The 27,366-nt window shown below is 37.8% G+C and overlaps 1 protein-coding gene across 1 annotated transcript; it reads right to left on the reverse strand.

Moving 5' to 3' along the window:
• Position 1: 1 nt before the first annotated feature.
• Positions 2 to 25,971, reverse strand: jakmip1 (janus kinase and microtubule interacting protein 1). Its single transcript, XM_055034150.1, has 24 exons — positions 25,490 to 25,971; positions 17,241 to 17,554; positions 14,573 to 14,905; positions 13,545 to 13,706; positions 11,921 to 12,133; positions 11,392 to 11,505; positions 11,017 to 11,163; positions 9,870 to 10,040; positions 9,271 to 9,330; positions 8,064 to 8,192; positions 7,100 to 7,228; positions 6,935 to 7,018; positions 6,072 to 6,134; positions 5,577 to 5,675; positions 4,657 to 4,758; positions 4,515 to 4,568; positions 4,362 to 4,427; positions 4,148 to 4,216; positions 3,869 to 3,946; positions 2,723 to 2,932; positions 1,952 to 2,017; positions 1,191 to 1,267; positions 583 to 1,088; positions 2 to 89 (listed from the first exon to the last, which is right to left on the reverse strand). Exons 2-22 carry the CDS (start codon positions 17,394 to 17,396, stop codon positions 1,217 to 1,219), a joined length of 2,556 nt encoding a protein of 851 aa, XP_054890125.1. The 5' UTR covers positions 17,397 to 17,554; positions 25,490 to 25,971; the 3' UTR covers positions 2 to 89; positions 583 to 1,088; positions 1,191 to 1,216.
• Between the last annotated feature and the right edge of the window lie 1,395 nt (positions 25,972 to 27,366).

A 27,366-nucleotide genomic window follows, 5' to 3' on the forward strand; every position in this document is an offset into this window, starting at 1 on the left:
TTCTAGAACCCGCTCAGTCCGATGAGGTCATGTGATCCTCTGTAGATCAGGCTTTGTCTTCTGAGCAAAGTTTACTTGCGACACATGAGCTGAGAAACGTAGAGTGGCAAAGTCAGTGAGGTTTTCTGTTATATTAATGAAATTTTCATTTCTGACATAATAACTGATGTACTTAAAATATCTTCATCTATTATTCAACATGTCAGCAACTTGCTGGCAAGTTGTTGGTCATTGGTATCGCTCAGGTTACCCCATCTCCTAATCATTCTGCTTACTGAAGCTTCTACTTTTTTCACTGTGCAGGACACATCCATAAATCTTTAGGACAGTGCTGCATATTCAGAAAATTGTGAACATGCCCATTTAATCCTCACTGTAGTGTCATTAACTCACCTGATGCAAACATAAAAAATTTGATCCTGCGCTTTAGGACTGCCAAGCAAGTCTGGAAAATGCTATTCTATTAAAAAAATAAAAATACTTAACTAGTTTGTACATGAAAATCTGAAGTCAGATTTCACACATCTTTGCTTGTGTTATCTAAAGACTTGAGAAGAAAACCAAATAAACTTTTATACAAACCTGATTGTGCTTTTCCACCTCTTAAAATCTTCCCCTTCCAGTAAGTTCAATGTCTGATATGTGGACTGAGTTGTACTCCTGTTTCCATAGAAACTCCATACTCATTACAAGAATCCTTCGCGTCCATTTGGCATTCAGCCCGTTCACCCCCCACATTCAGCCCTGAACTTTCACTTCTCCTCCCCCCAGCTTTTCTTTTCCAACGGGGCATTCTTTCTCCACTTCAGTAAAATGTTCAGTACTCACAACAGATCAGTTTTTATTCCCACAAAAGAAGTCCAATGCTTCAAGTTCAAAGACAATTGCAAAATTGTAATAATAAACTATGTCACTTTTCTCTCTCAAGTATATACGGTTATAAAAATTTCTAATCTGCTTGCATTCCAAGTAGAGGGTCTTCTGCAAAGTGCACAATTATCAAAAAGGCCATAAGTTTGTAACTGTCAACAAAACATAAAAAAGAATTAAGTTTTGATTCCTTGCTTTGCTCCACAGCAAGTCAATATCTACAAAAACAAAAACAGAAAAGTTTTACAATTACTTTTTTATAACCATCATGCCTATGTTTTAAGAACTAGAATGTAGTAAATTCTGGTCAGAGTCTTTACCTGATGAGTGTCCATGGTCACCTCCATTAAGGCCAAAGAATAAATGCCAAAGAGAAAAATAGGAAAAGGAACAAAAACTAAAGGGGGATTTGGGTTTTTGGGAGATGACAAAAAGGAGAGAAGAACAGAAGAAGATGTCAAATAGGCAAAACATCAGTACAGTAGCTTCAGAGCCTGAGAAAAATCTTTACACACCTTGAACATAATTTTAGATTTAATCTGTTGCAACCACAAAGTTTAATGTCATTTACTGGGATTTTGTGTACTTTACTAACCTACAGTGGTACACATATGGAAAGTGGAAAGGATTTTAGATATATTTTTTAAAATTTGTGTCAAATGGAAAAAAAAAGTGTCTGGTGCATTTTTATGGTGGTTTACATGCAAAACCTTATATGTGCAGAAAACTAACTCTATGCATTACCCCAAAACATCATTATTGGACAAGAAAGTTGGTCAGCGTGAATAGAAATTTAGCAGCAGAAATAGAAATAGAATATGCATCCTTAAATATGAGACGCAAAAACTTGAGACTTTAGTGAAGGTTTTTTTTTCAGCAGGTCAATTGCTCTAAAATTATGGCCAGAACTACATTATTACATATAATCATTTTGAGGGTGACAGCTAAGGGGTTAAAACCATTAAAGTTTGTGGCTGTGCCTCATCAAAATGATAGACCATAAGAGGGATATGAGGACCTGAGAAAACCACAATAAAACCTGCAAAATTCTTTGACACACTTGCTTGACCAGAACTTGTACCTTTTCTTCTATTTCCTTTATTTGTCTCTTTTGCAAGTCAATCCTGTCCTCCAACTCTCTAATTCTCTGCAACACAAAGACAAAAGCAGTTAGTTGGGAAAATTATCTTAAAATGTTAACATGAATCTATTTAAAATCATATAATTCTTCTTAATTTTAAAGGTGTTGGACAGAAATGAGCATGCTCTTTTCATTGTGAAGAGCAATGATGCTCTTCACACAGCTCTCATCAAATTATCCAAGTCTGAATAGTGAAGGTGATGCACTTTTCTTTGTCCCAGGCAGTAGAATCTATACTTAACGGGTATCTATATGCTTCAGACCTATTTGTTTAGACATTAAGAGTGAGTTAGTATTGTGCATTTATGATGTATTAGTGTTCCTTTGTTAGATTTTGTCATGGTAATGAGTCCGAGTACAACAGGTTTGAGTGACTTCTAAGGTGTTAATGTGGTCAATGAATAACAGGTGCACACAAAATAAAACACAGAAGTGCGTAAATCTACAAAGAGGTGCTGCTTTAGTGGGAGAATACTACTAGGAGTGAGGTTACTATATTCACAATGAAACACACACAGTCACACATTAATAACTTGAGTCTGTCTCATCTTTTGCTCTTCCATTTCAGAGTTATACGGAGAACACAGAGGGATACTGCATCTTTTTCAAAGCACCAGAGCTCTGGTGGCATCAGGTTTCAGACCGTTATCAGTGATCAGACTGAGGACAGGCAGGACTCGACAACCTGACCGGGTTTGGTTTGAGCCTTACCTGCTGAGCCTGCTGAAGGAGCTCCATACGCTCCTGTAAGATCTGACTGTCAAACTGCCGGCTCTGCCGGAGAATCTGACGGCGCAACTTGTCCACAGCTAGCCTCAGCTCCTCCCTCTGCCTGTCTGTCAGCGACTCGGCCACCGCCTGGCATGCCGGCTGCTCCTGCTGCAGAGCGCTATACAGCGTGGCTTCCAGCTCCTCGATCCTCTGCACAGCCAGCCACGTCCACACAGGTACAAAAACACACACACACACGCAGGGGTGCACATGCACATGCACAGAAACAAACAGGCATGCACATGGCAGCACACACAAACGGAAACCCAGATTGCACAGGAACACACACGCACATACACACAGCACTGTGACCATGTGAGATATAGGGAACACCATTCCAGCAAATAGTGCTTCCTGTTTAGATTTGAACACTATGAAGCAATCCTTTTATTAACATTAACTGTTTACATTCTCATTCTTCACTAGAACAGTCCAGACTACAATAATACATTAAAACAAAGGAAAAAACATATCAAATAAAACCTTAAACAAAAAAGTGAATAAATAAAATGGTTAGAACATGGAGATTGACTGAAGTCTTCACTTCTCTTAAATCAATGTGTAACTAAATTAAAAGAGAACATGGGTTTAGCTTCTCTGCGTTAATGAATTCATTTTCTCCTGAATTAATTAACCTCTGGTTGAGAAAAATACCTTAAAACAATAATAGTAATAAAACATATGCAGCTTAGATGATGAACAGGGATTAAGTGGGTAAAAGGCCTTCATCTAAGAGAAAAATCAGATCTGGCCAGAAGCATGTAATTACCCCAGCCAACTGAGTGTCCTAAACCAATCACAGAATTTAGACTTATGTTATAAAAGATGCAGTATCCCAACACAATGTGAGAAATGTTATTTCTATGAAACATGTTGCATTCATGACAATTAATGGGCTCCTCAATGTTTATGTTACATGCTGAAATGACAATGTTGTGCCCTTACATGTTTTAACCAGTTTATAGAGCAATGACGCTCTTCACACAGCTTTCATCAAATTATTCACGTTTTAATTCAATTTACTAATAAAAGCATTACTACTGCAGGTGTAACCAAAATGGTATGGTACACCTACTGGACTCATACCATGTAAGCCTGATCCAATGCTTGCTTCCTGTAATCCAGCTCCTCTTCAAGGAATCCCTTCTGCTTACTGAACAACTCCTGCAACAAGAGAGCAAAATACTCAAAATAATGAGCATCCTGCATGTAATACTGGATGTTGATATAAATATTAAAAAAATACTAATGATAAGTTAGCTTTATGTTTTTTTTTTATCACTCTAGAAATTAATATGATTATTGCCTTGAATTATAAAATGGGTAACAGTTGAAAAACAACAGAAGTCTGAATTGGTTTCATACTTTGTCATTTTCAAGGTCGATCATCTTCTGAGTCAGTGCTGCCTCAGTGCTGTCTACCTGCTTCAACCACTGTGCATCAAAAGACAAAGGCGATTATTAAACGTTAATATTTTTTAAAATAGATTAATCAGTAGGTTAATGTTACAATTGCAGTACGGTAACTGTCCACAGAGTGTCACCAAAAACGCAACAAGTCAGAGAGGCTTTGATTCACCTTTTCACAGAGCGAGATCACAGTGCCAGCCTGGATCACTGCCACCTGCTCCTCATTTCTGAGGTTCTACAAAAATTTAAAGGAAGATTTATGAGAAAAATGTAGACTGATCATTAATCTTAGCTTTAAAAATACAATAATGATCAAACTAACTCCATTGTCTCCCAGAATATCGAGCTTTTTCATCAACTCGGGAATGATTACATCCTGTACAGAAAGAAAATGTGGAAATTTACTATTGCCTAACAACAAGATTGAAGGTTAAAAAAAAAACATTTTTAGACGGGTGAGTTACCTTCACTCCCTCCTGGTGGCAGTAGATCTGTAGGGCACTGCTGCTATTCTCAGGAAATGCCGACATGTGGAGGTTGAGTGCAGGAGATCTCCGTTCCCTCTCCTTGTCAAAACAGATACCATCTCAAAACGAAATATGTGTTTGAAAACTGCCATTTAGTAATGATTCATAAAGACATTGACAGTGTCGCATAATTACTTTAATAAAATTGATAATATTCAATGTGAAAAGAGAATACAGTGAGATGGAAGGGAATGAGGATTTACTTACATGACAGTGAAACTACTGGTCAGAATCTGCCAAAACGATGGAGGTGAACTCAAACAAATCGACAGGGATGCATGCTAAAAACTGAAAACTAAAAATGTGATATGACATTTATTTCCTTCTATTAGGTAGAACTGCTGCACAAAATAAAATAATTTGATAAAATATAGTGATACGATGATATTTACCAAAGTGGACAAATATCAGATTTACTCAGCCTACTCCTTACAAAATACAAAATCATTCTGGTGTCGCCATCATCCTTTTATAGTTAAAATACAAGTTTTACTTTTTAAAATTTTTAATTAAGAATAGAGGCATGCACATAAAAAATGACAAACTCAAAGTTTGAAATGGATGGTGAAATTAAATATCTTTTATTTCTTTAGAAAATAATATTTATCTTCACATATTTGTTCATAAAACAAGGACAAAAACAAATCCAGTTGAGTGGATGGGTATGCAAACAGCTGCCATGCAAAACAAAAAAACAGGAAAACACAGGAGCATACAAATAGGGAACAGTGAGGAACAGTAGCTATAAAGGTTATGCATGCATGTCTGATGGGTCACTGTATGTATGTTTTGCGCCTGGAACCGAGATTGTTATTATCGCCTGTCGCTGACAGTTTGATGGAGGGACAGTCTCTTACTTCCAGTTCGAGCACCCTGAATTCAAGAAGCTCATTTTGGTCCCTGGCGTCCTGAACCTCAGCCTGCAGCCGAGACTCAGCCTGCTGCAGTGCACAAATCTACAGACATAAAGGTTCAGAAATGTTACAGAACAAGGCGGATAAAGGTTTTCATAACAAAACTTTAACTTCTAAACATAAATAGTTTAAAAGTTAAACCAAATGTAAAAATTCTAAGAAGTTTAGCAGGTTTCTTTTTTTTTTACTTTATTTAGAGAGCTTAATTATAGTTCCTAGTTGATACAGTGAGGTCTTAAGCTATTTTTGCTTAGAAAAGAAAGGATTTCCCCAAAAATCAGAGGTAATCTTCCTAAAGGCCACATTACTGTATAGCATTTGTTTTGCTCCTCAAACTCTGCAATTTACAGCATCAAAGCTGAAAAATAATCCTCAGTCAAAGAATCATCAACTGAACAGCTTATGCTGAGATAAGTGATTGTAGACTACACAATCTACCTTTTCGTGCAGATCCTGGTTGGTCCTGATCAAGTATTGCTTCTCCTCCACCCACTTTGAATCCTGCCATAACAACCAAACACAACATCAGCAAGAAAGGACTTGGCAGCAGAGGGAATAAAATGCCCCCAGTGACTCGGTGTAATGAACGAAGATGTCAGCAAACATCCCCAACAAAACCAAAACATTATGCTTAGTGCCATCGCAGATAAATCTGAGTGGCACATGCAGATGCAACAAAAAGACAGGAGCGGAGTATGAGTAACACCAGTTTATTGATTCAGGCGAAGAAAACCCACTCTTGTGAAAACAGAAAAAAGAGCTGCATCCAACAAGAGTTCACAGTAAGAGAGAAACAGAGGCAATCTGAGATAAAATAACAGCAGAGAAGCAAATTGGAGGAACAGAGCTGCATCAAGCCACACCGAAACATGCAACATGGAGAAAAACAAGTATTTTGCTTTGTTTTTTTTAAAATAAAGTTTATTTAGACATTTTGCTTTTTTTGTTTTTATAGTGCACCGTCATATAGAATATCAAATAATTAACTTTTTTTAATTGACCTATGCATTTTCTTCTATCATGATTGTTTCACAAACATGCAAACTAGAACACTATAACACTATGATCCTCATCAATTCAAAACCAATTCAAGTCAATTTACCACAAACAGTAGGAACAGAGGGCAAAGCAGAGCATGCGGTCACAGAGCTGATAGCATGCAGGAGGTGTTATCACAGCATTCTGCGGAACACCTGGTCAACATAACGCCATCCCAGCAGAAGAGCAGCCAAACAGACATGCAGGAGGGCCAGCAAGAGCAGGACCACTGGGCTCCTGTCCCCATCCCCCGTCTTTATTACCTGTCCACTCTCTGCCAGAGCCTTCTCCAGGTCTACAATCTTTGCCTGGCAGGTGCTGAGCTCCATCTGGAGCTGCTCACGTGTCTGTGGAAGAATAAGCAGAATGTAAAAGTTTTGTTTATGTCAACAAATCAAGACAGTAAAGGGAAAAAAGCAGATACACACTCTGGCCTCTCTTTCAGCATCTAAAGTTCCCCCACTCTGCTCCTGCAAGAGGGCATAAGCTCGCTGCAGAGCCTGATACTCTCTGGTAAGCTGACGGAAACGGAGCTCTGACTCCTCACGGGAAACAGTCTGTCAAAAATATGAAAAGGGTCAAATAAACACACTTTACAAATTTTTAATTCACCAGTGATCAAGGTGAGCCAAGATTTAAAACTACTAAAACATTCATTCAATGTCTATGCTTTAAGCAGAGGCCAGAAAAAGAATAAGGCAACAATCCCACACATATTGCTGTGCACTATTAATCAGCTGTCTGAAAAAATACTAATAGAAACTTACAAGAAATACAGATTCACCAGTTTAGCAATATTTCTCATCATGAAAAGCACAGAAACAATCCAAAAACATATATTACTCTTATAAAGAGCTTTAAACTTCAGACAGGATTCTCATCAGTTAAGCTAACAGATCAAAGGCTACTTCTCATTGCAAACAACCTGAATAAATAACCAACTTATGTGAGTAAATTATAGCTTTAATACACCATGAAGAAAACTGAACAAGTTTTATGCACAAGTATAATACTGTGTGAAATAATGATAATTTTAAAAAACCCTGAGAACTGTTACTATGTTTATTAAGTGTTTATTCCACATTTTTTGCTTCAGACTGAGTGAAAAAAAATACTGACAAAACTAAAACTTTAATTGCCATTGAATTATGGCTATTGCAGTAACACTGTAACAGCAACAGGAATTTCTTTTGCTTTTGTGTTCTACTATAGGGCTTTAAAAAAAAAACTAAAATCTATTCAGATTTTTGCATTAATACTTTGACAGCATAAAACCGTAGTACTTTTATTAAGAATATACCGTGAGAATCCCAAACTGAACCATTGCCAATTTTCCATTCAGTTGTTATAATTGAAGAGCACAATGCTTTCTTAAGGCAGACAAAGAATTACCTCTTCTAAATCTTCCTCAGGTGTGGCAGGTGTGCGGTCAGTCAGGTCAGTGTTAAAAGACGTAAGTGATGAGGTCTCAGAGTCTATTGATTCCTCATCAAATCCAAAATATGTCTCCACAACATGCCTCTGTGGGAAAAATATGAGAGAGAATCTATACTGTGAATAAATCTCTCAAAACATGTTACACCTTTGTTAGCAACTTCTATCCATTTTTTCACATTTTGTCCATTCAATACTAAAATTTCTAGCAAATCAGACAAACTGAATCCTTATTTGAATAACTTCTGTTCTTACCATCATGTTTATAAGTCATCTCCTGGCAACCAGAAAAATAAAGGCAAACTAAGGCACAGAGACAAATGAAGGAGGAGAAGTAGAGGATGAGAAGGATGTACTCTGTCATGATCCAAAATGACAGCACCAACACTAATTGGAAAACGAAACGTCCTCAGAAGTCATCTGTTATTTCCTGGACTACGGCAGCTACTCTGAATACTATCCAAGGCTTCAGTGATGTTAGAAAGTTTAAATCTGCTTTTCTCACACTCCCACACAAAACGGAAAAACAGACAATGAACCTCCTGGCTACTGTCAAACCACTCCAAAAAAGCCAAAAGTCAGCAGCTGGGTTTTTCTCCCTCGCCTGCAGAATTAGGCAAGTGTTCTACGTTTAAAAAAATGTGCATAATGGTCCAAGATTCTGTCTAAAAATCCAAGCAACTGTGTCCAACTCTTGTCCAGTTGTTCAAGCTAAAAAACTATCTGTGAGGAGAGATGGAGAAAATACAATGCAGCAAGAGACTCCTCCTCTGTGACTTTGAAATGTCCCTTGACAGATTAGTTCAAACAAGCCCAGTCATATGCACGCACGTCAAAGCAATTACATTTTCCAGTAACTTCACCTAAATCAAAAACCTTGTTACCTGGTTTTTCCTTTAAAAGAAAAACATACTTAATTTCCTTAACAGCAATAAATGAATAGAAACTGAAAAAATACTAAAACAATTTTCATTCAGCTGTGACAATTATTCAAGCAGGAGTGTGTCCTTATGTTGTTTCTATTGTCCCTGGAGCCTAATTAGTCAGAAACACACAACGAGTACAAACTGAAGAAATACTTAAGGATCTGTCAGCCACAGATAGGATAGTTGCTTAGTGACACAGTGTTGGCTTACAGCTGTGGTAAAGCAATATTAAAACATACTTTGGGCAGTTTGGTTGCTTTCCGTCGGTTTTTCTTGCTCATCACCAATCGGTCACGTTCCTGGAAAGAAAAAAAAAACACCAAATAATTTGTCAAAGTCTGACTCCATACTCAGACAACATTGGATATGAATCAAAGAATGACCACTCATAAGTAAACAATATATACTAAAAAAGTATTCAGTAAATATTGGCAGTGAAATAAAAGTAGCTGTTTGACTTTTTGTGCTGAAAGATACTTAAAGAACAGGGCAAAGGAGAGTAACCTTTAAAAACAGAGATTCACTGTTGATAGAGTAAAAACAAGTTCAGTCAGGGCACAACACACTAACTGGTTTGGCAGTGCGGCCCATTCACTCACTTATCCTCTAATATGGGTAAGTGAGTGAAATTGAATTATAGTTAATGGATATGCACTGTACATTTTACATAACACATCTAAAAATATGGATGGAATGAATGCATCCGGATGGAGAATACATTAAAAGTACATCACAAAAAGTTGTTACATGTGTACTTTATATATAAAAATAAAGAAATATATTGCTAAACCAGTTCGTCTTAACCATATTAAAAAAATGAAAATCAGAAAAACATAACCTGTGTCAGCTCTTCAATAATGCCACGTTGCTCAGCAACCTGCAGCTTGAGGAACTCCACTTCCTGTTCCTCGTGGGCGTGACTAAGGTCTGTCAAGGAGCTTGGTCGCTTTAACTGAGGCTGAGTGGTTTGGTGCTGTGAGGAAGGCCGAGAGGAAGAAGCCTTTTCCTTCTGGGGACAGAACCAAAAGCCAAATTAGGTTTTACGCTGTTCCTTTAACTGCCACTAGAGGTCCTGTTTCCAAATGGACAAAAAACTTTCTAATACCATTAATACAATCACACAGCTTATCCATGTGATGTCATTGCTTAGGGCTCACAATGGTATTTCACTTAGTGGGAGAAAAGAGCTCTGATAATGATCACAGACTGACTGAAGAACTCAAAAACAGAAAAGTGAGGCAAGCTCCTGAACATTAGACTATTAGCAGTGAAAAATGTACAAGAATTGAGATTATTATGAAAATATACATTTAATGCTGACTGATGATGTTAACAAACCCCTATAGCTGACAGTATAATTACACTGCTTAGAGTGGTTTATAATGGCTAGGTTTTATTTTTAGAGCAGCTGTTGTGGTCGTGAGATTTTGACTGTAGGCAGTGACAGATGCACTCCCAAAACAATTGATTAATTTTTTAAAACTTTGTTTTGTCACTTCTTTACTGTGTTCATAGTAATTATCTCAAAAAAGCATAATAAATCTGTCAAAAAAATATAAAATAAAATATTTAAAGCATTCAATCCAGGATCAGAAATAAGAATTAAAGAGTAAAATATTGCATGCATCACTCCGCTGCATCAAAAGGTGTGCGTTATACTTACTGATGCAAAGATTGGACACAGCCCAACAATGAAAACCTGTGTCATGATGCTCTCTGCACACCATCTATGAGCTAATTAAAAGGCCGAGTGAAGTTGGAGGTATGTCAATGCTAACTCTGCAGAAAGCCACAGACCTCTGTGGACTCTGCTGACTGCTGTAATTTCATTTAGCTCAGAACTTCACGATTGATTTGATGTTGTTTCTAACACTTTCACTTTGTTGTAACACCGCTTACAGTTGACTGAAATATTTAGCAATAAGTTTCCCAAATGGATTTACTGCACAGGTGGCAAGTGAGAAATTCAGACAGCGTCATCTCACCATCTCTGCATTCTCTCGACTCAAGTTCTTGAGTTTCTCCTCCATTCGCTGTAGCGTTTGTAAGAGATCATCATTCTTCTTGGACAGCCGTTTATTCTTCTCAAACATGGGCTTCATTTGGCTCTCTGCCTCTCGCACCCGCTTCAGCTGAACAGAGGAAGGAAACAGGGTGGGGAAATGGTAATCTTAAGTGTTGACCTCTGCTGACTCAGAATTCCCAAATGTTCAGGAGGGTTAAAAATAAAGTTAAATGTTTCAATACAGATTTCAAAAATCACATTCTTATGGATGTATATTTATGGAACTTGTCAAAACAATATGTATAAAGAAAGTGTTTCCTTTGATTGTATATATATCAACAAGGGTGTTTCTCACTAGTTCATTCCTCTCATCTGCCAGAAGTGCATTTCTGTCCTCCAGCTTCCGAATGACTGAGTGGAGTTCTGCAATCTTCAGCTGGAATCTCCTCATGTCCCGTTCGTCCACCTCCTGTTGAGCAGGAGGGAGAGGGAAGGAAAAGGAAGACAACAACTGAAAAAGGGGACACATGCAGGCCAGCAGGTAATGGAGGTGGACAGGAAGGAGGATAGGATGAAAGATGAGTTGACATTTTAAAGGTGTGAATGTAAATGTGTGAAAAAACGGTCAACATGTTTTAACTGTGGATTAACTTTGAACGGTGAGACAACTCTGTCAATACGTGAAGACACTTTGCACCTAGATGGTAGAAAGATCCCTTAAACATTTATATTACAGATGTGCTGATACCAATAATGTACTGAAAGAAGGTATTATAATGACCAATAAGGGTTTAAAATGTCTAGTGATTCAACGGTTATTCCTAACAATGCTGACAAGGCTTGTGGACGTGGATGGTTTCATCTGTGTGTCTGTGCAGTCCTACCTGGTTATTAAGCAGGTCTGGATTTTCTCCCAGGCCAGGCACCACCTCTCGCTTGGGGCTGCCGTGGTTGTACTTCTCAGCCTCTCGTACCTGACCCAGCTGTTCATCCAGGGCTTCCTTTTGAAGCTGGAGCTTCTGGGCATAGCCAGCCTGCAGCCCCAACTCCCTCTCCAGAGCACACACCACCCGGTCCTTCGCCTTTAACTCATCCATCTATAAAAACATTGAACAGGGACAAAAAAACACTTAGAAAGTAAATAAAAAAACGCTTTGTTTCAGAAAGTTTTGCTTAGGACTTGTGTTTTGTTTATTTAATGTTTTAGCACTATTGGCCAATAATGCTAAAATAAAAGCACCCGCTCTACCAACTGATCAATCCAGACCACCTAACATTTTCTTTTACATAAACTGTCTACTGACCATTCTAAACACAAGTAGCAAAATAACAGACCATAAACCCTTTTGCTTTAGCTTTGACTAATTTTAGAGCCTTGTTTGTGTCTGGCACTGTGAATTATCTGACTTCCCTCCGTATTTTGTTCTTTAACACCAGTGTTTCCTGTGTTCATCTGACAACAATGAGTCATTCTGCTTTCCTTTATTGTTGCTCAAACATTCCTATATCAACAATAATGACTGTTATAATAGTTTCCCAGCAGCATTTTGGTTTGTAAATGAGTAACTGACCCAGGTGTTCAGGCTTCTGTTCTTGGAGATAAGGACAACATGGTGAATATAAACTCACAGCAGACAATTGGTCTCCAACCTTCACATTACATTAAAAAAATAAGCTCTAAGCTGGAACTAAACTTCATCAGCACATCAGTTTGAGACGACTCTCGATGATATTCAAATATACTCAGGACAGAGTTGGACAATAAAAGTGCAAATGCTAAATATTATGAGTGCAACAACTACAGGAATCAGGATATAAGTATTGATGCTAGAGTCTTTGGCTTTATTTTAATCAAATGGCAGTTTAATACTTTCTTATTTATAGCACAGTATCTAATTTTCAATAATTACAGTTTTGATGACACAGCTTGATTTTTAGGTAAATAACTGAAAATTAATAGTATCATCCTTTAAGAATTAGGAATGATAGATTTGTTTTTAATTATGACAAAATGTTTTGTATTTTAAACAAAAATTTGGAAAATTGGTTTAAACGTCACAATCTTTGCTGAAGAGCAAAGATTGCTGCTCTGCAAATTTTCTGCAGCATTTGTAAGAATAATGACATGGATTCCTAAGTGTGACAGTAAGTGTAGATAGCCATACGATTATTTATTTTTTATTGTGAAAAAAGTTCATATGTTCTTGTTTTGTCTCCAGGTTCCTCCCTTAGTTCAAATACATGCAGGTTAGCTTAACTGTTATTTCCCAGTGAGCAAAAATGTCCATGTAAACATGAATGGTAATCTGGTTCTATGGACAAGCCCTGCAAGCTCCAAGATCCCATATGGCGCCTATGGTCATAGCTAATGTGTAATAAAATAACAAGGACATACACTGTTAATTATTTAAACTGTTTCTAATTTTGGATTTAATAGAAATTTTCTGAATATTTACATAATTTGGACACACTGAGTATATATGTTATTCCTCTTTCACACGGTCTTACCAGCCTGCGAATGTCTTTCTCGCAATCCCGCTTAATGCGATGAACTTCATCCTGGTGTTGTTGGTAAGCTGTGCGTAGATCAGCTGCTTTGGCTTTATCAGCTTGCAGAGCATTTGCCAACGCCTCCTCAGCCTGCTTCCTAGCTGTTTTTTGCTCCTGAATCTAAAACATAAAGACGCACACTCATAAATTAAAGTAAAAAAAAAAGTCAAGTAAAAACAACCCAGACAGAGATTCATATATTTATCAATATTTGTCATTCCATTAACATGCTGAAATGGTTAATACTCTGTTTGTCTAGAAAACACAAAGTAAAACAATACCTTGGCATGCTTTCCAGCTTGCTTCCTGTTTTTCAGCAACAAATTTACAAAAGGTGTCTGAAGTATCACAAGAATGTTGACACACCCGCACACATTCACACATTTATTCCTAGTACATGCAACTTAATAATTACTGAAATATACAGAGCCATACAGGCTCCACAAAATCTGTTTGGCATTTAATATTACAAAAACCACAGAGAATGAACAAATAATGAAAACTCTGGAAACCTAATCATTTGTATCCCCACATTAGACCTGCACAAGGTCTTTATGGCATATAAAAATGTCATAGCAATGTGCATGGGAGTTGTGTATCAGTTTAAGTATATTAGCTAAATATATTGACAAATTATTAGGAAAAAAATGACAGAAATCTGCAGTAAAATTGGATTTTTCGTACCGACTTTACATAGTACCTTGTTCCTAATAATTGTGGTCCTGATTCCCATTTAGTCAAATTCTTTCAATATAAAAAATTTTCAACTCTCACCATAACATTACTTTTGCTTATTGGAATCACACTGAATGATGTGATCTACAATGAGTAGGTTAAAGAAACTTAAAAGCGGGCCCTTAACATTGGAAAAGTGTTTAAAGAATTGACTGGTGGTTAGTACAAAAACACCAAAACCAAAGAAATACAAACTGTGAAGGAAAATAAAAATATAAAGTTCTCTGTCACAGACACATGAATGAACCCACCTCCTGCTGAAGCTTTAGCCTCTCCCCATCGAAAGCTCTCCTAGCCTCTTCCCGAGCCTCTCCAAGAAGGGCGTTTTTAAGCTTGTCAGCTGCTCCATCTCTCAGTGCGTTTACAAGTCCCTGCAGCCTCTGCACCTCTGTATCCCGGATTTTGATCGCCCGGGTTAGCTCAACTTCATGCTGCCGACCTAGCGCCTCGCGAGCAGTCGATATTTCGCGTAGTTTTTCTTCGTGGAGTTTGGCACGCAGGTCAGTGAGTGCTACAGCGTGTTTGTGTTGTTCAAGCTCCCGGGTCTGTCGCTGTTCCTGCAGACGTTCTCGGAGCTTACACACCTGTGAGAAAGTGGACACCAAAAAAAATACTATTGTAGCCCATACATCAAAATTGTTCTATTGCAATAAATTGCCATTTTACTAAACTGTAAAGTGAAAGCCTGTCGTAAACATGTCTGCTGTAAGAGTGAAATCCATCTATGGAAAGTAAGCATGTATATGTATTTAGTTGTTTCCCATCTTTAATTGAACAACACAGTTTTCACGTGTGCCAAACGACCTGAGCAAACAAAAGTCATGTGAGGTTACAGACATTGTCCGAATAAAACAATGAAGGATAAAAACAGATTGTGATGGGAGTGTGCATGTCAGTAGGAGGATACAGTTACATACAAGCAGCCCTTCCTCCTGGGAGAGATCCTGTAAGTGAACGACATCTTTCCTTTGGAACTTTCTTTTGTTATTGTTGCAGAACTTGACATTGAAAACCAGGTTGGATCATAAACAAAGCTGTAAATACAAGCTAAGGATTTTCAGGGGCTTAAATGAATTCCAATTCAGTGTAAAGGATTTTTAGTGTACCTGAACATTACTGATGATCAAACTACTCATCACAATGAGTTTATGAAAGGGAAGAAAAATATGCCATTAATAGCCTAAGAGAATGAGATTTTCAACAGCAAATATTAAGGTTTTCAGTTATGCCAGTTGAATCTAGTTTAGTCGGCTAGTTTAGTCTGCAAGTTAAACATAGATTACAAAAAAAAAAAAGCTGCAATAAATAACTTGCCAATAATCACTTGTGAATATGCTTCAGATTGTTGTGTTCAAAAACAGGCTTCTGCATCCAGAAATTTCTGGAAAGTATTTTTATAAAGAATTTAACTTCTATACTTTTGTTTATACATATTTCTTTAAGCAAATCAAATCTTATAATTACCCCTTACGACAAAAAAAAGTTTTATCTGCCCAGTATGTTATCAGAGCCTGAATGGAAATGCGCTGCCTCAGTGCCTGTCCTTCATGGCACAACCCTGGACAATGTGCTCTTGTTAGTGTTAAGGAGGAAAAGCCTTCACTAACAGAGCCACTAAAAGTTTTACTGGCGTTGTGGTTTGCAATAATTATACTGCTGGCTTTACTAAGAGTTAAAACACCATTTTAATGAAAATCAATAAAAAAAATTGTGCTATATAAGGATAGAAGGAAGCCATGCAATTATTCTTTCTAGACCTTCTTTACCAGCTTTACTGTGTCTGTCACAAAAGTAGACATATTTATAGTCATGAAAGTCATAATATCTTTAATGTTATAATGATTTTGATAATAGTATAATTTTACAGAAAACAGAGAATTAGGTGGAAGAGATAATCAAAAATCAATTTGCTTCCTGCCACAGATTTAACTTACAAAGGTAGTTATTTTCTACAGGGTTGATATCAGGCTATTACAGAAGCATAATGTTAGTCTGCTTTATCCATTTCAAAACCAGTTTGGGAGCATGTTTGGGATCATTATTAAGTAGGATCACCCAAATGTGCAGAGATGAGGAAATTGGGAGGATTTCAAGGTCATAACTCATTATTTAATTCACTTTGTGCAAAACACATCAGTTTGAAAGTTAGTTTGGCGTTCTTAGAACTAGACGTCTCCTTAACTAAGACCGAAAGGGTTTATTTATTATTAGGGGTGACTAAAAGTTTAAAAATTAAACAAATCGGTTGTGTATTGGCCTCCATTTTGTAACTACCCCTGAAGTCAAATGCAGCTGGTACTATGCATGAGCATAAAGCACCACGACAAAGAGGAAACTACAATAATGAAAGAAGACATTCAACTGGCCGGGTTTTTGTTGAATGCAAAAATGTTTTTTATGGAATGTGCTGGAGGACCAAGCTTTGCATGAGTTTCACCGTGTGCAAAGTTTGCAGGTTTTAAGCATTTTACAAATGTAAAATGGGCAGAGCCGCAAATGTGCAGAGCCAAGCTACAGTGGAACCAAAGGTAAGCAATACCCTCCTGGATGATTTTAACTGAGTTAGCTGTGACACAGCTTTACCAAGAGACTGAAGGTCGCCAGTACCTTTACCTAATGGACCACTGTGGCACTAATGTGATCCAACTTGTAACAATTCCATCTTACCATGGATTAAAACTTTATAAATGTGAAAAAGACACTAATGCCATTCTGTCTTGTAAAGCAGACTGCAGTAGATCATGAGGATCATTTGCATTCCTATAGATTGAAGCAGAAATTATGAATTGTTTTTGATCAAATTTAAATCAAATTATGATCATAAAAATGAGAAGAATAGTGACATAGTAATAAACTCCCATTCCTAATTATAATTATTTTTAATTATTTTTGGAGGCCTTTTCCTTTGTTTCTCCTCACCTTGCCCCGCTCCTGCTGCAGCTCGATCTGGATGTCCATCAGTTTGCTCCTAAGTTCCTCATTGGTGGCCTGCGGTGAATCAGCCATCACCTCTGATTTATCCGGCTTCCGTCCCTTTTTAGAGGGTTGGGCCGATGGGGGTGTTGTTGATGACATAGCACTCCAGCTGCCCTGTCAGGACAGACATAAGTGTGCACCAGGTGGCGAAATGGAGGAGAGTGTCAGTCACTGCTCCTCCTCCCTGTAAGTCCTTGCATCTTCATCTTCATCTCCACATTACTGACTACATCATGACCAGGAGCTGTTGAAACTTTCTGTTTAAGAGAGAAAAATACAAGCAGAGAGACAGAGAAAAAAATACTGAGTCAGTATTAAAAACTGGGTTACACAAAACTATTCAACACAACACTCTGGGCCCGAGCCACATGACGCACCACTGCCTTGGAAAACAGACTATTTTGGAAACATTTACTCTCTCCCCAGTCACCAGTTTCACTTTTTTTTCTAAGTAAGGGTCATTTATTATCAGTCTGTTGCACTCCCAAGAGTGCACTTACAGGCTACATAGTGCAGGAAAATGTGTCTGTCCAAGCATTGCAATCCCTTGTCAGGAGAATCTCACTAGACTCTTCTATGAACAAAGAAACCAGCACAATAAACAACAATTATTTCTACAGACATCCCATGATTTGCATCACTAGCTGCATCACAAATCTATTTTTTATCAGAATAAACTTGCCTTAGCCTTACAGTATATGGTGATTACAGATTTTTGACTACTTCCGCAGCTGGAGGAGAGATACTGGATCAACTTTAATCCACCAATTTTTATATTGGGACCTTTCAGCTGATTGGTGGCAGAAAGAACATATAAATTACAAACTGAAAGTTTGTTTCGCTTTCAAAGGGTTTTTTAACAGTCTGTTATCATGGAGCCCTGAGTAAATTTGCTTCATTTCAGCTCAACGTCTTGGTTCCATTCATCCTTTATCCATATCTGTCTCCTGTGGTTTCGCAGTGGCTACATAACATAGTGAGCACCGACATTGCAAAGTGAAACTGTCAAAATGTTGCATCAAAGGAAGTGCAATGTTATGAAAGACAAATTGACAAAAACATTTCAGGCAACAGTGCTCATTGTCAACAATGTATCTGCCTGAATCAGGCCTGGAAATGATTTTAATTTATCATTAAAATTATTTAATTACAGAAAATATTCATTATAACCACAGGTTTGTCAAAGCACCCTTGCTATTATTGACAAACTGAAAATGGATTTCATTTGCTCAATTTCATTTGAAATAGGCAAAACACAAAACCAGGATAAATATCACGTTACTGATTTCAGAATAGGGTACAGAGTCTATACCAGAAGCATTGTAACGACTCTTTAAAGTTCTGTGTGTCAGTACGTTCAAATAAAGAAATAAAAATCACATTTTGCAGTAAATATCCTAAAAAAAATATTTACAAAAAACCTATTCCATATATTTCCTTATTTTCATTTGATTATGTGTACTATAGATAAACACAATAATGTAATAATCGGACTAAAAAGTATGTAATAAATTATAATTTCATGAGCTTTAAGAATATGATATAACATTCCCTTTTTTAACCATCTGAATTCAGAAGCTCCTACTGACATCCAATCCTCCACTAAATCCATTAGAACAACACAAGACTTGTCTCCACCTCTCGCTTTCCCTCCATAAAGAGCTCTCAGAAACCATGACATCAACTTGACTAAGAAAGATAACAAAATGATTGCTGATATTTTTAGAAGGACATTAAATAATTTTGAAAATATGTACCTATTTTTGCCTTTGTCTGAGCTGGGAAAAAGTAACCTAGACACATAAGCTTAAACAAACAGAGAGGGATTTAAATTAATAATTACTTATCCGCTCCTTGTTTCTAGCTCCATTTCTCCTGCACAGTTTGTCATACATGTGTTGCTACACTGACACAAATCAGTTGAGCCGAAAGTGGGCAGCTCCAGCATCGTCTGTAACCCAGTAACCCTTGAGTCTTTCTGCAACACTTATTTAATAAATAATGTAACAAGGGAAGAGCTGAAGCATTTAGACTCGAGACGCTTTCATCTATTTCGACACACATTTGCCAAGCTGCCTTATAACATACACAGATGCCAGAAATTGTTACCAAGGCAACTCTTGCTCTCAAAAAACTCTCATTTTCTCAAAAGCAAAGGATGATGGGAAGGAGGAATCTACTGATGGATAAAAAACTGCATGGAGGTCGTACATAGAAAATATCTCTACATGAAAACATGATTTGCGTTTCATCTTTCAGTCGATTTCGGCCGAGGGAGGTGAATTGATTGCAGTGAGCATGGAAGCTGAATTTATGCAAGCCACTCACATGAAATAAAAGGTAAAGATAGAAGAGTAATAGAATGAAAGACATCCTAAGATTCATCTCTAAGAGAAACGGAGAACATAAAAATTTCAAGGAAAATAAACGCATCCCTCAACCAACCTTACCCATCTTCCTCTCTGTCCTCCTATTTCATCCAAGCTTGCTGCATCACTCCGACCCGCTTCACTAGCATGCCAAAATTACGGATCTCACTCTGATTCACAAACATCGGAGAGAAAAATCATTCACACAGAGAGAGCAGTGACACAAACATGCTTTCGCTCAGCCTTTAACTGACCAACCAGCGACAAACGCACCCAACACACATGATTCACATTAAGAACAAATGCTGCATTTACAGTGAAACTGAACTGAATAGCAATCACATGCAAAAGGAATATGATTGTACATGTGAGTATTGTGTATAAGCTTGCCACCATTTCTGACATGTCTATACTTGCCTGTGTCATTGGGAAAGACCAGGTGCACCCAGGAAGAAATGGCTGTGGGGCATAACGGATGAAGTGTAAATTTAAATCCTACTTGCATCTAAATGAAAGTCTTCCTCAGAAGCCAAATGCATATTAAACACTTTTCCATGGTTTTTTTCTGTTTACATTTGTGTGAATTGAAGTGTCCAGACTCACACACACACACACAGCTATAACAAGTGTCACTTTCCTCATCTTCAACACTATAATGTCATCATTAGCTGTTACAGTTTTAGAGAAGTTTGGATTCAAGTCTATGGCAGTCACAGAGAAACATATTTCTATTTTTTTTGTTGTACGTATTAACCAACGGTGGCCTAAACAAGTTAACTTTTCCTAGAACTGAAGTGTGTGTAAAATGAGTACATATTAACAGATATATGACAAAGTGTTGCTAGAAAAATATTGTTTTTGTTTTTTTGTCACACATAAATGTTTCAAAGACATTTTAACATCAAAGATAATCCAGTATCTACAATGTAGCCGTATGTGAAAATCTAATCACTTCCCTTATTAAATAATCAATTAACTATAAATCACATTTTCTGGATCTAATTCCACCAGAAACACTAAGATCTGATTTCTGCCAAAAAGTATTGAAATAGAACATGTCTGACAACATGAAGTAGGCCAAAAGATCTCAAAAAGAAACACATAACACCCTGCTTTCAAAAAAAAAAAAAAAAAAAAAAAGGAAAAGATGAAAAATGCTGACGTTTGTCATTCCAGAAAAGGTAAGAAAGTCGTTATGAAGGTTTTGGGACTTAAGTAAAACGACAGTGAGAGCTTTTATCTACAAATGGAGAGCAGATGGAATGTTCTGGCAATGTTCAAACACTGCTGAACATTGCCAGAAACGTTGGTCTAATAAAATTACAACGAGAACACCAACGACTCATCCAGGAAGTCACAAAAGGGCTTGGTAAAATATCTAAAGTGCTGCGGGACTCACTTCTTTCAGTAAAGCTCAGTATTCATGATTGAAATACCATGGGTGAGTTCCACGACAAAATCTGCTCTCTAGCAGAAAAATCCTGAAGAAGTCAGGCCATTCTTTGGTGACCTCAAGCTGAAACACACTTAGGTTAAGCAGCAGCACAATGACCCAGAGTACACCAGCAGGTCCACCTCTGAATTTCCATAAATAATAAAATAAAATTTAAAAAAATTGATTCTAAAAGTTTGAGTGGCCTAGTCAAAGTTCAGACTCAAGTCTGATTAAAGATGCATTGATGTAACCAAGTCTCTGAGGCTTGAATTAAAACAATAAATTTAAAAAAGACCGAACCAACATTTATTACAGTAATGTACAAGACTCACTGCCAGATTTTACAATATTTGAATCTACCTAGACTGACACAACCAATTATAACGACATACAGGCCATTGTCGTTTTATTCCAAGGACTACAAGGACATTTGCTAAACACACAGATTACATATAAAGCAATAATCTAAATAACTAAAGTGCAACAGAAAAAATTGAAGAAATCTTCAAGATGGCAAACACTTTTTTTACAGACTTTATGGCACTCACAGTTTGTGTAAGTTGCCATGTAACCACATGCTCTCTGGATGGCAAATGGGCAGTACTTTTCAAAGTTTATAGTTTATTGAAAACCAGGAATGTCATACGGGAGACTGGGACTTTTTATAGGGGCACTGTGAAGCTAACAAGCATCTTTAATCTTCACAGAAGCAAACAACTGTCAACTTTGATCAAAAACCTTGAATTACCTCTGTTAAAGTAGAGTCAAGTTTACATTCTGCAACAAGAAAGAGAGTGGAAGTAAACCTTTCAACAAGGACAACTGACAGCTCAAGATTCATTATCCTTCCCACCACCCATGTGATAAGACTGTACCAGCTTCACCGTGATTCAAAACCAACCAAATATTACTTTGCAACAGGCCAAATTCAATTAATAAAAAATGTACTTGCTAAAAACAATGAATGTGCCACCCAGACAACTAGCTCCAACATCATTGCATCCAAACTGCTTTTTTGCAACTGCAGTAGCACGTTTATGGAGGTGATAATAAACTCCTATGGACTGTGATGTTGGAACAACTTAAGGTTTGAGACATAAATGATTCCAGACAAATTAATGCAAACAGAATGGCAAGCAGATGAATAAAAGTACAGCTTCAGCTTGTACCACAGACTCATGCTGTAACCTTGACCTAAATCAGCCAGTATAAAGTGTAAAAACACAACATAAGTGTTACAAAAATTTTAAAAGTTCTGCCTTATTATAAAGCAGCACTGGGTTTTAGTGCTTTTACACTTTAAGTTTAATAACTTACAGTAAATGCAGAATATTCAAACATTTGTTTTTTTAGAAATACTGGCTAACAGTTTTTTTCTCTACAAGTCAAGGTTTGAGAGTTTTAAAATCACTATGTAAAGTAACCACTTTAAACAGCTGGAAACAGTTGATCACGTGAAACCTGAGGCCTGTGGGGGAAAACAAGTCTGTCTGCCTACCATATGCCCATCAACATTTCTTTCTTCATGGATGCTTGCCAGATATTTATAATCTCATCACATCGCTTCTAACTGTTTCAATCTGCTGATCATTTTCTTAAATGATAGTCTGTCCATTCTAAAACTTTAGATTGTTTTGTTAGTCAGGTTTTTTTTTCCAAACCCAGCACAAAAAAAAAATGCTAATCATAATTGGAGATCAACCACTGAAGCTTTTCCTGGTGGATACGATCAATTTCTCTTGGTGGTCTTAGTGGACGCTTAATGTTTTGTTGCAAGGACCATAACAAATAAAAGAGAAAATTATTTGCAGATTCCTTGATGAGGGTATTAGTTTTGAACTCAAAGCATATGTCCCTGAACTAAAAAATTAAGCGTATTGGACATGACCAGAAATATAGGGGCATAATTTTCTCATTTAATAGAAAAAGAAAAATCTGTTTTTTTTCATGGAAGTTTACATAAAAGATAAAAATCACATTTAAAAAAGGTAGGACAAAAATAATACTGTACACACATTAAAAATATGCTCAGATTAAAACAAAGGTGCACCTGCATACTGTAATTTAGAGAAAGAAAAGTGTATGAGATGTGATATGTACTAAAATCAACAGAAGATTTGTTGTGCAAATCTTCTGTGGATTTATAAATGATAGCATGGTTGTGTTTTGAAATGAATGAACTGCGGATAGCAGGGATATAAATACTTGACTTTGAGATTGTTGAAAACTATGGCGGTTACAAAGTTATACAGCCCCTGGGGAGAAGAAACTGCAATAATGCTCTTCATACACCTCGGCTGCAGAAGTCTGTCACTGAAGGAGCTCTCAAGTTGAGGACCAGCTTCAAGCTTTGAGTGGAATACATTGTCCATCAGTTATGTTGTTTCAGCCAGATTCCTTCTGTCTCCCACCAACTGCAGCGGGTCGAGAGGGCATCCTAGGACAGAGCTAGCCTTTCTGATGAGCTGATCTCCCTGCTTCCTCTCAGCTGGAGATGAGCTGCAGCTCCAACAAACAACACCGTAAAAATGGCTAATGGTACCAGAGTTAGAAACGTCTTCACGGGCGCCACCTGAACTCCAAAAGATCTCATTTTCCTTCCCAGGCAAAGTCAGAGCAAGCTTTACTCTCCCAAGAAGAAGCAATGCATGTCTTTTGTGGTATTATAATAATAAGCAAAATAATAATTAAAGTAGCAAAGCATTTTAAAAGTTAGTTTGTGAATTTAGACAGATTAACTTTCTGGGCAAACCAATGTAGGCTAAACATGCTCATTGTACATTAACAGATGGTTTGTCTCAAAGCCAGAAAGACCACAAAGAACTACCAACTGTCAAACATTAACTAAACATCAATGAAAAATTAAAAATGTCCAACAGCCTCACAGGAAAATATGAGCTCGAGTAAAGACATCACATCTTTGCAAGGGTTAAACTTCAACATAGATTAAACGGATAAACTGATTCCACTGAACATATTTTTATTCGTACCACACATTTGCTACCAAGCTGGAAGGGTAGGTTGGGGGTGGGGGGATTACACACTGTCACACTTTTCACACTGCAGTAACATCAGCAGATTGTAAGAGTATCAGAACAGGTCTGGCGGCTCTCCAGACATCCCTGCACAGACCACACATACACAGTCAGCAGTTTAGAGACTTAAGCCATGGTAGGGCTGATTGTTGGAGACACAGCTCAGTTATTAGGTGACCCCAATCACTGGTGAAGCCAAACAAGAATTAGAAATCTTTGGATGTTAATTGTATTACCCAGTCTCTGATGAGATTATTTTCTTTCACTGCAGGAGAGACTGGGTGTAGCTTCAGCAAGTACATAATGTGTATGCAAGGGTTTGCTGTTGCATGAATGAGCACATCTGCATGCATCTTTGCAATAATAATAATTACACCTCCTGCAGTAGTATCAAAGAGGTTACTACTGCACCTCTTTGTGCAGTAGTAATAAACTCTTTATATTGAAGGTGGAGAGAGATGCTCCAAAGAGAAAACACAGAGTAATAGTTCACATGATTATTATGGCACTACAGAGTTTGTCAGTAAATAAGGGATTATGAGTACGGGATAAATTGGAAAAATATGTCCAGAAGAAATTAGAATAAAGGTCTGTGTGAGAAGTAAAGACTACTTGATAATTAACAGAAAATTGTGTTTGATAGAAAAATGAGATAACAACCCAAAGTAGAGGATACATGGTGCTTTCTGATCAAACAGGTCTGGTTTACAAAGCTCTAGAGCTCCTAACATGACAGCAAGAGAGAAAGCTGGTAAAGGACTATGCTGGGATGTGTTAATGTGATGTGGCCAGACCCATAATGGGAAGTCAAAACAGCAGATTAAAGGGCAGAGGGTTGCTGTAGGGGAGTCAGTGCTTGTCGGGCTTGCCTGCCAACCACACCCCGCGGCGACACGCGAGGGGCTGCGGCAGCATCCTCCAGCCACAGAGAACTGAGGTCCACGTTCTGGTTAAAAACCACAATTCACGTTCTCTTATAAATCTTATTTTATCACCAAAAGGGTGGGGTGAAATAATAAATGTCTGTAAATGGAGACTGACGTTGATCACTCACGTTGGGTAACATTATGACCGCGCTCCAGGCTTCCTCTCTGGCTAACTGGTGGACTATTTTAGTGAAGCCCCGCATTATTCGCGTTCTTTAACGAGTCAAAAAGCTCTTAGGTTTCTTTACAAAAAAGCCACCAAACTCCCGAAACTAAGACCCAGACAAGATGAGACCTCTGGTGTGCTAAGTCCTCTGCTGCACCGCTGCTACATCACCAAACACGGGTAACGGAAGCGGCTAGCCGCTTGTCATTTCACAAATTAGCCGGCAGAAGTTATTTAGCTTGACATTGCGAACAAACTCACCTGAAATGGAGGTCCTAAGCGCCCGGTCACAAGTGGCTGGATGATAGAGAAGCGTCGCTGCTTTTACATCCAGGAAGGAAGGGAGGAAGGCTGGCTGGTTGGCTGGCCGGACTGGGTGGGTGGGCTACGGTGCGGAGATCTGAATTAAAACACTTCATGTACTTTTAAGACGCATGACTCCGCTTACTCCACTCAAACGCCATAAATTCCACTCATGTCCAGGCGCGAACACAACGACTGAAACTGTATTTCAGCCGCTCTCCTCCAGCGACACACGGCCAGCAGCAGCGCCTGGCTTCTTCTCCTCCCCTCGCGCGCTGGACGTTATTTTCCTCCACAAACGTTGGAGTCCTCGAGCTACGTCACACGTTCCTTTGCATTACATCTGCACGAGGTCGATAAATTAATAAATAAGTAAAACACGGCTAGTGACTGCAGCCTATCCACGAGGGCGTCGCCAGCAGCGTGATAGAGGTGCGACACCTGACTGCGTGTTCAAGGATGACACTGAACGCGTGTGCATGCGTGAACACGCAGCCCGGTGCGGGAGAGGGGTGGACGTACAGGATGTGCGGTCACACAGGCATTTACTGGAGACATAAAACACAATGAATACCCAGCTCTTATAAACAGAAATATGCTTTTATTTCGGACACAAACGTGTAAAGGCACTTCTTTGTGAGTTTTTTTATTTTTTATTTTTTTTACCCCCCTGACAATACACATTTTAGTAATAAGTTATAAACTTGACTGGTTTTAAAACAATAAATTCTAAACAAATTTGGCATAATAACCATTTTCTCTGATCCCCAATTCTTCAGTACCCCTACTAAAAGAATAGAAAACATGCCTTTATTTGTTCAGCACATTAACAGTCCTGCACTCTTAAACAGCCTCGAACTCACCCAAAAATCAGGAAATTATTTAAGATAGCAAAGCCATAGATCAATATGGGACCTAAGAATTATACCAAATATTTTATAAAAATATAAATATTCATTGAGGATTTTTAAATTTTGGACATATTTTGTTTAGTAAAGTGCAACTGGCAATTGTTTAACAAATACAGAATTCAGCCAATAAAAACGAAAAACAAATGTCTTTCTTAAATCTTTCTATTATCCATTGAACAATTTCACACAATGAATGCAGGAAAATCTATAAAGAGAAAATCTTCCCAAATAAGAGTCTATAAAGAATTAATCTTTTTATGTTGACATTTATTTATTCCATTCTAGAATTGTCAAAACTTTAGGTTGGCTCTGTTTTTTGGCTGTCTGTTGGACAGCTTGCTGAATTTGCTGTATTCCCTGATATATTTCTGCATTCCTCAATTTAGGGCAATATAGCATGCTGAATCATAAAAGTAGACAAAATCATCTGGCAGTGTAAAAGTGGTGTGATTGTGACCCAGTTTCCAGAGAGGATGCATTACTTACGCACAGCTGCCTGTCTCTGCTGTTCCACACTTTGCCAGGCAGTCTGCCATTCATGAGCAGCTACAAACACATCCTAACAGCACAGCACTTTGTAGCTGCAGCATTTGTAGCTTATTGCTCCAAGGCAATAGAAGTTACAAGAGGAAGAGCATATGCAATGAGAAGTCCTTCAGTAGTGTTCATTTGCTCTCTTTGTGTATGGATTTTATTGTGTGAACTATTTTCAGAGTGATAAAGCAGAGTGGAATGGGGATAATATTGAATATCAATCTACCCAATATTTATGTTCCTGCTAAGGCCACCAGGCAGACACATTGAGGGAGAGTAAAACAAAGTTGATGCAGGCTGGGAGCAATTGGGAGCTATGGAAATGTAGGTCCAAGTCTGTTTTGGTGAAAAATTGACTCAGGGAGCAAATGTATGTCACAATGTCTGTTA

This window comes from Poeciliopsis prolifica, unplaced genomic scaffold (assembly GCF_027474105.1).
Source record: "Poeciliopsis prolifica strain line A6 unplaced genomic scaffold, Auburn_PproV2 SCAFFOLD009, whole genome shotgun sequence".
NCBI classification, from domain to species: domain Eukaryota; kingdom Metazoa; phylum Chordata; class Actinopteri; order Cyprinodontiformes; family Poeciliidae; genus Poeciliopsis; species Poeciliopsis prolifica.

What these genes read in the sequence shown, in the direction of transcription:
- jakmip1 (XM_055034150.1), bottom strand. Translation starts at nt 17,396, where the DNA reads ATGTCATCAACAACACCCCCATCGGCCCAACCCTCTAAAAAGGGACGG. An exon ending in CAGACCTGCTTAATAACCAG is followed by an intron (nt 11,506 to 11,920) that starts GTAGGACTGCAC and finishes CCTGCTCAACAG; the next exon opens with GAGGTGGACGAACGGGACAT. An exon ending in TCCTTCAGCAGGCTCAGCAG is followed by an intron (nt 2,018 to 2,722) that starts GTAAGGCTCAAA and finishes TTTGTGTTGCAG; the next exon opens with AGAATTAGAGAGTTGGAGGA.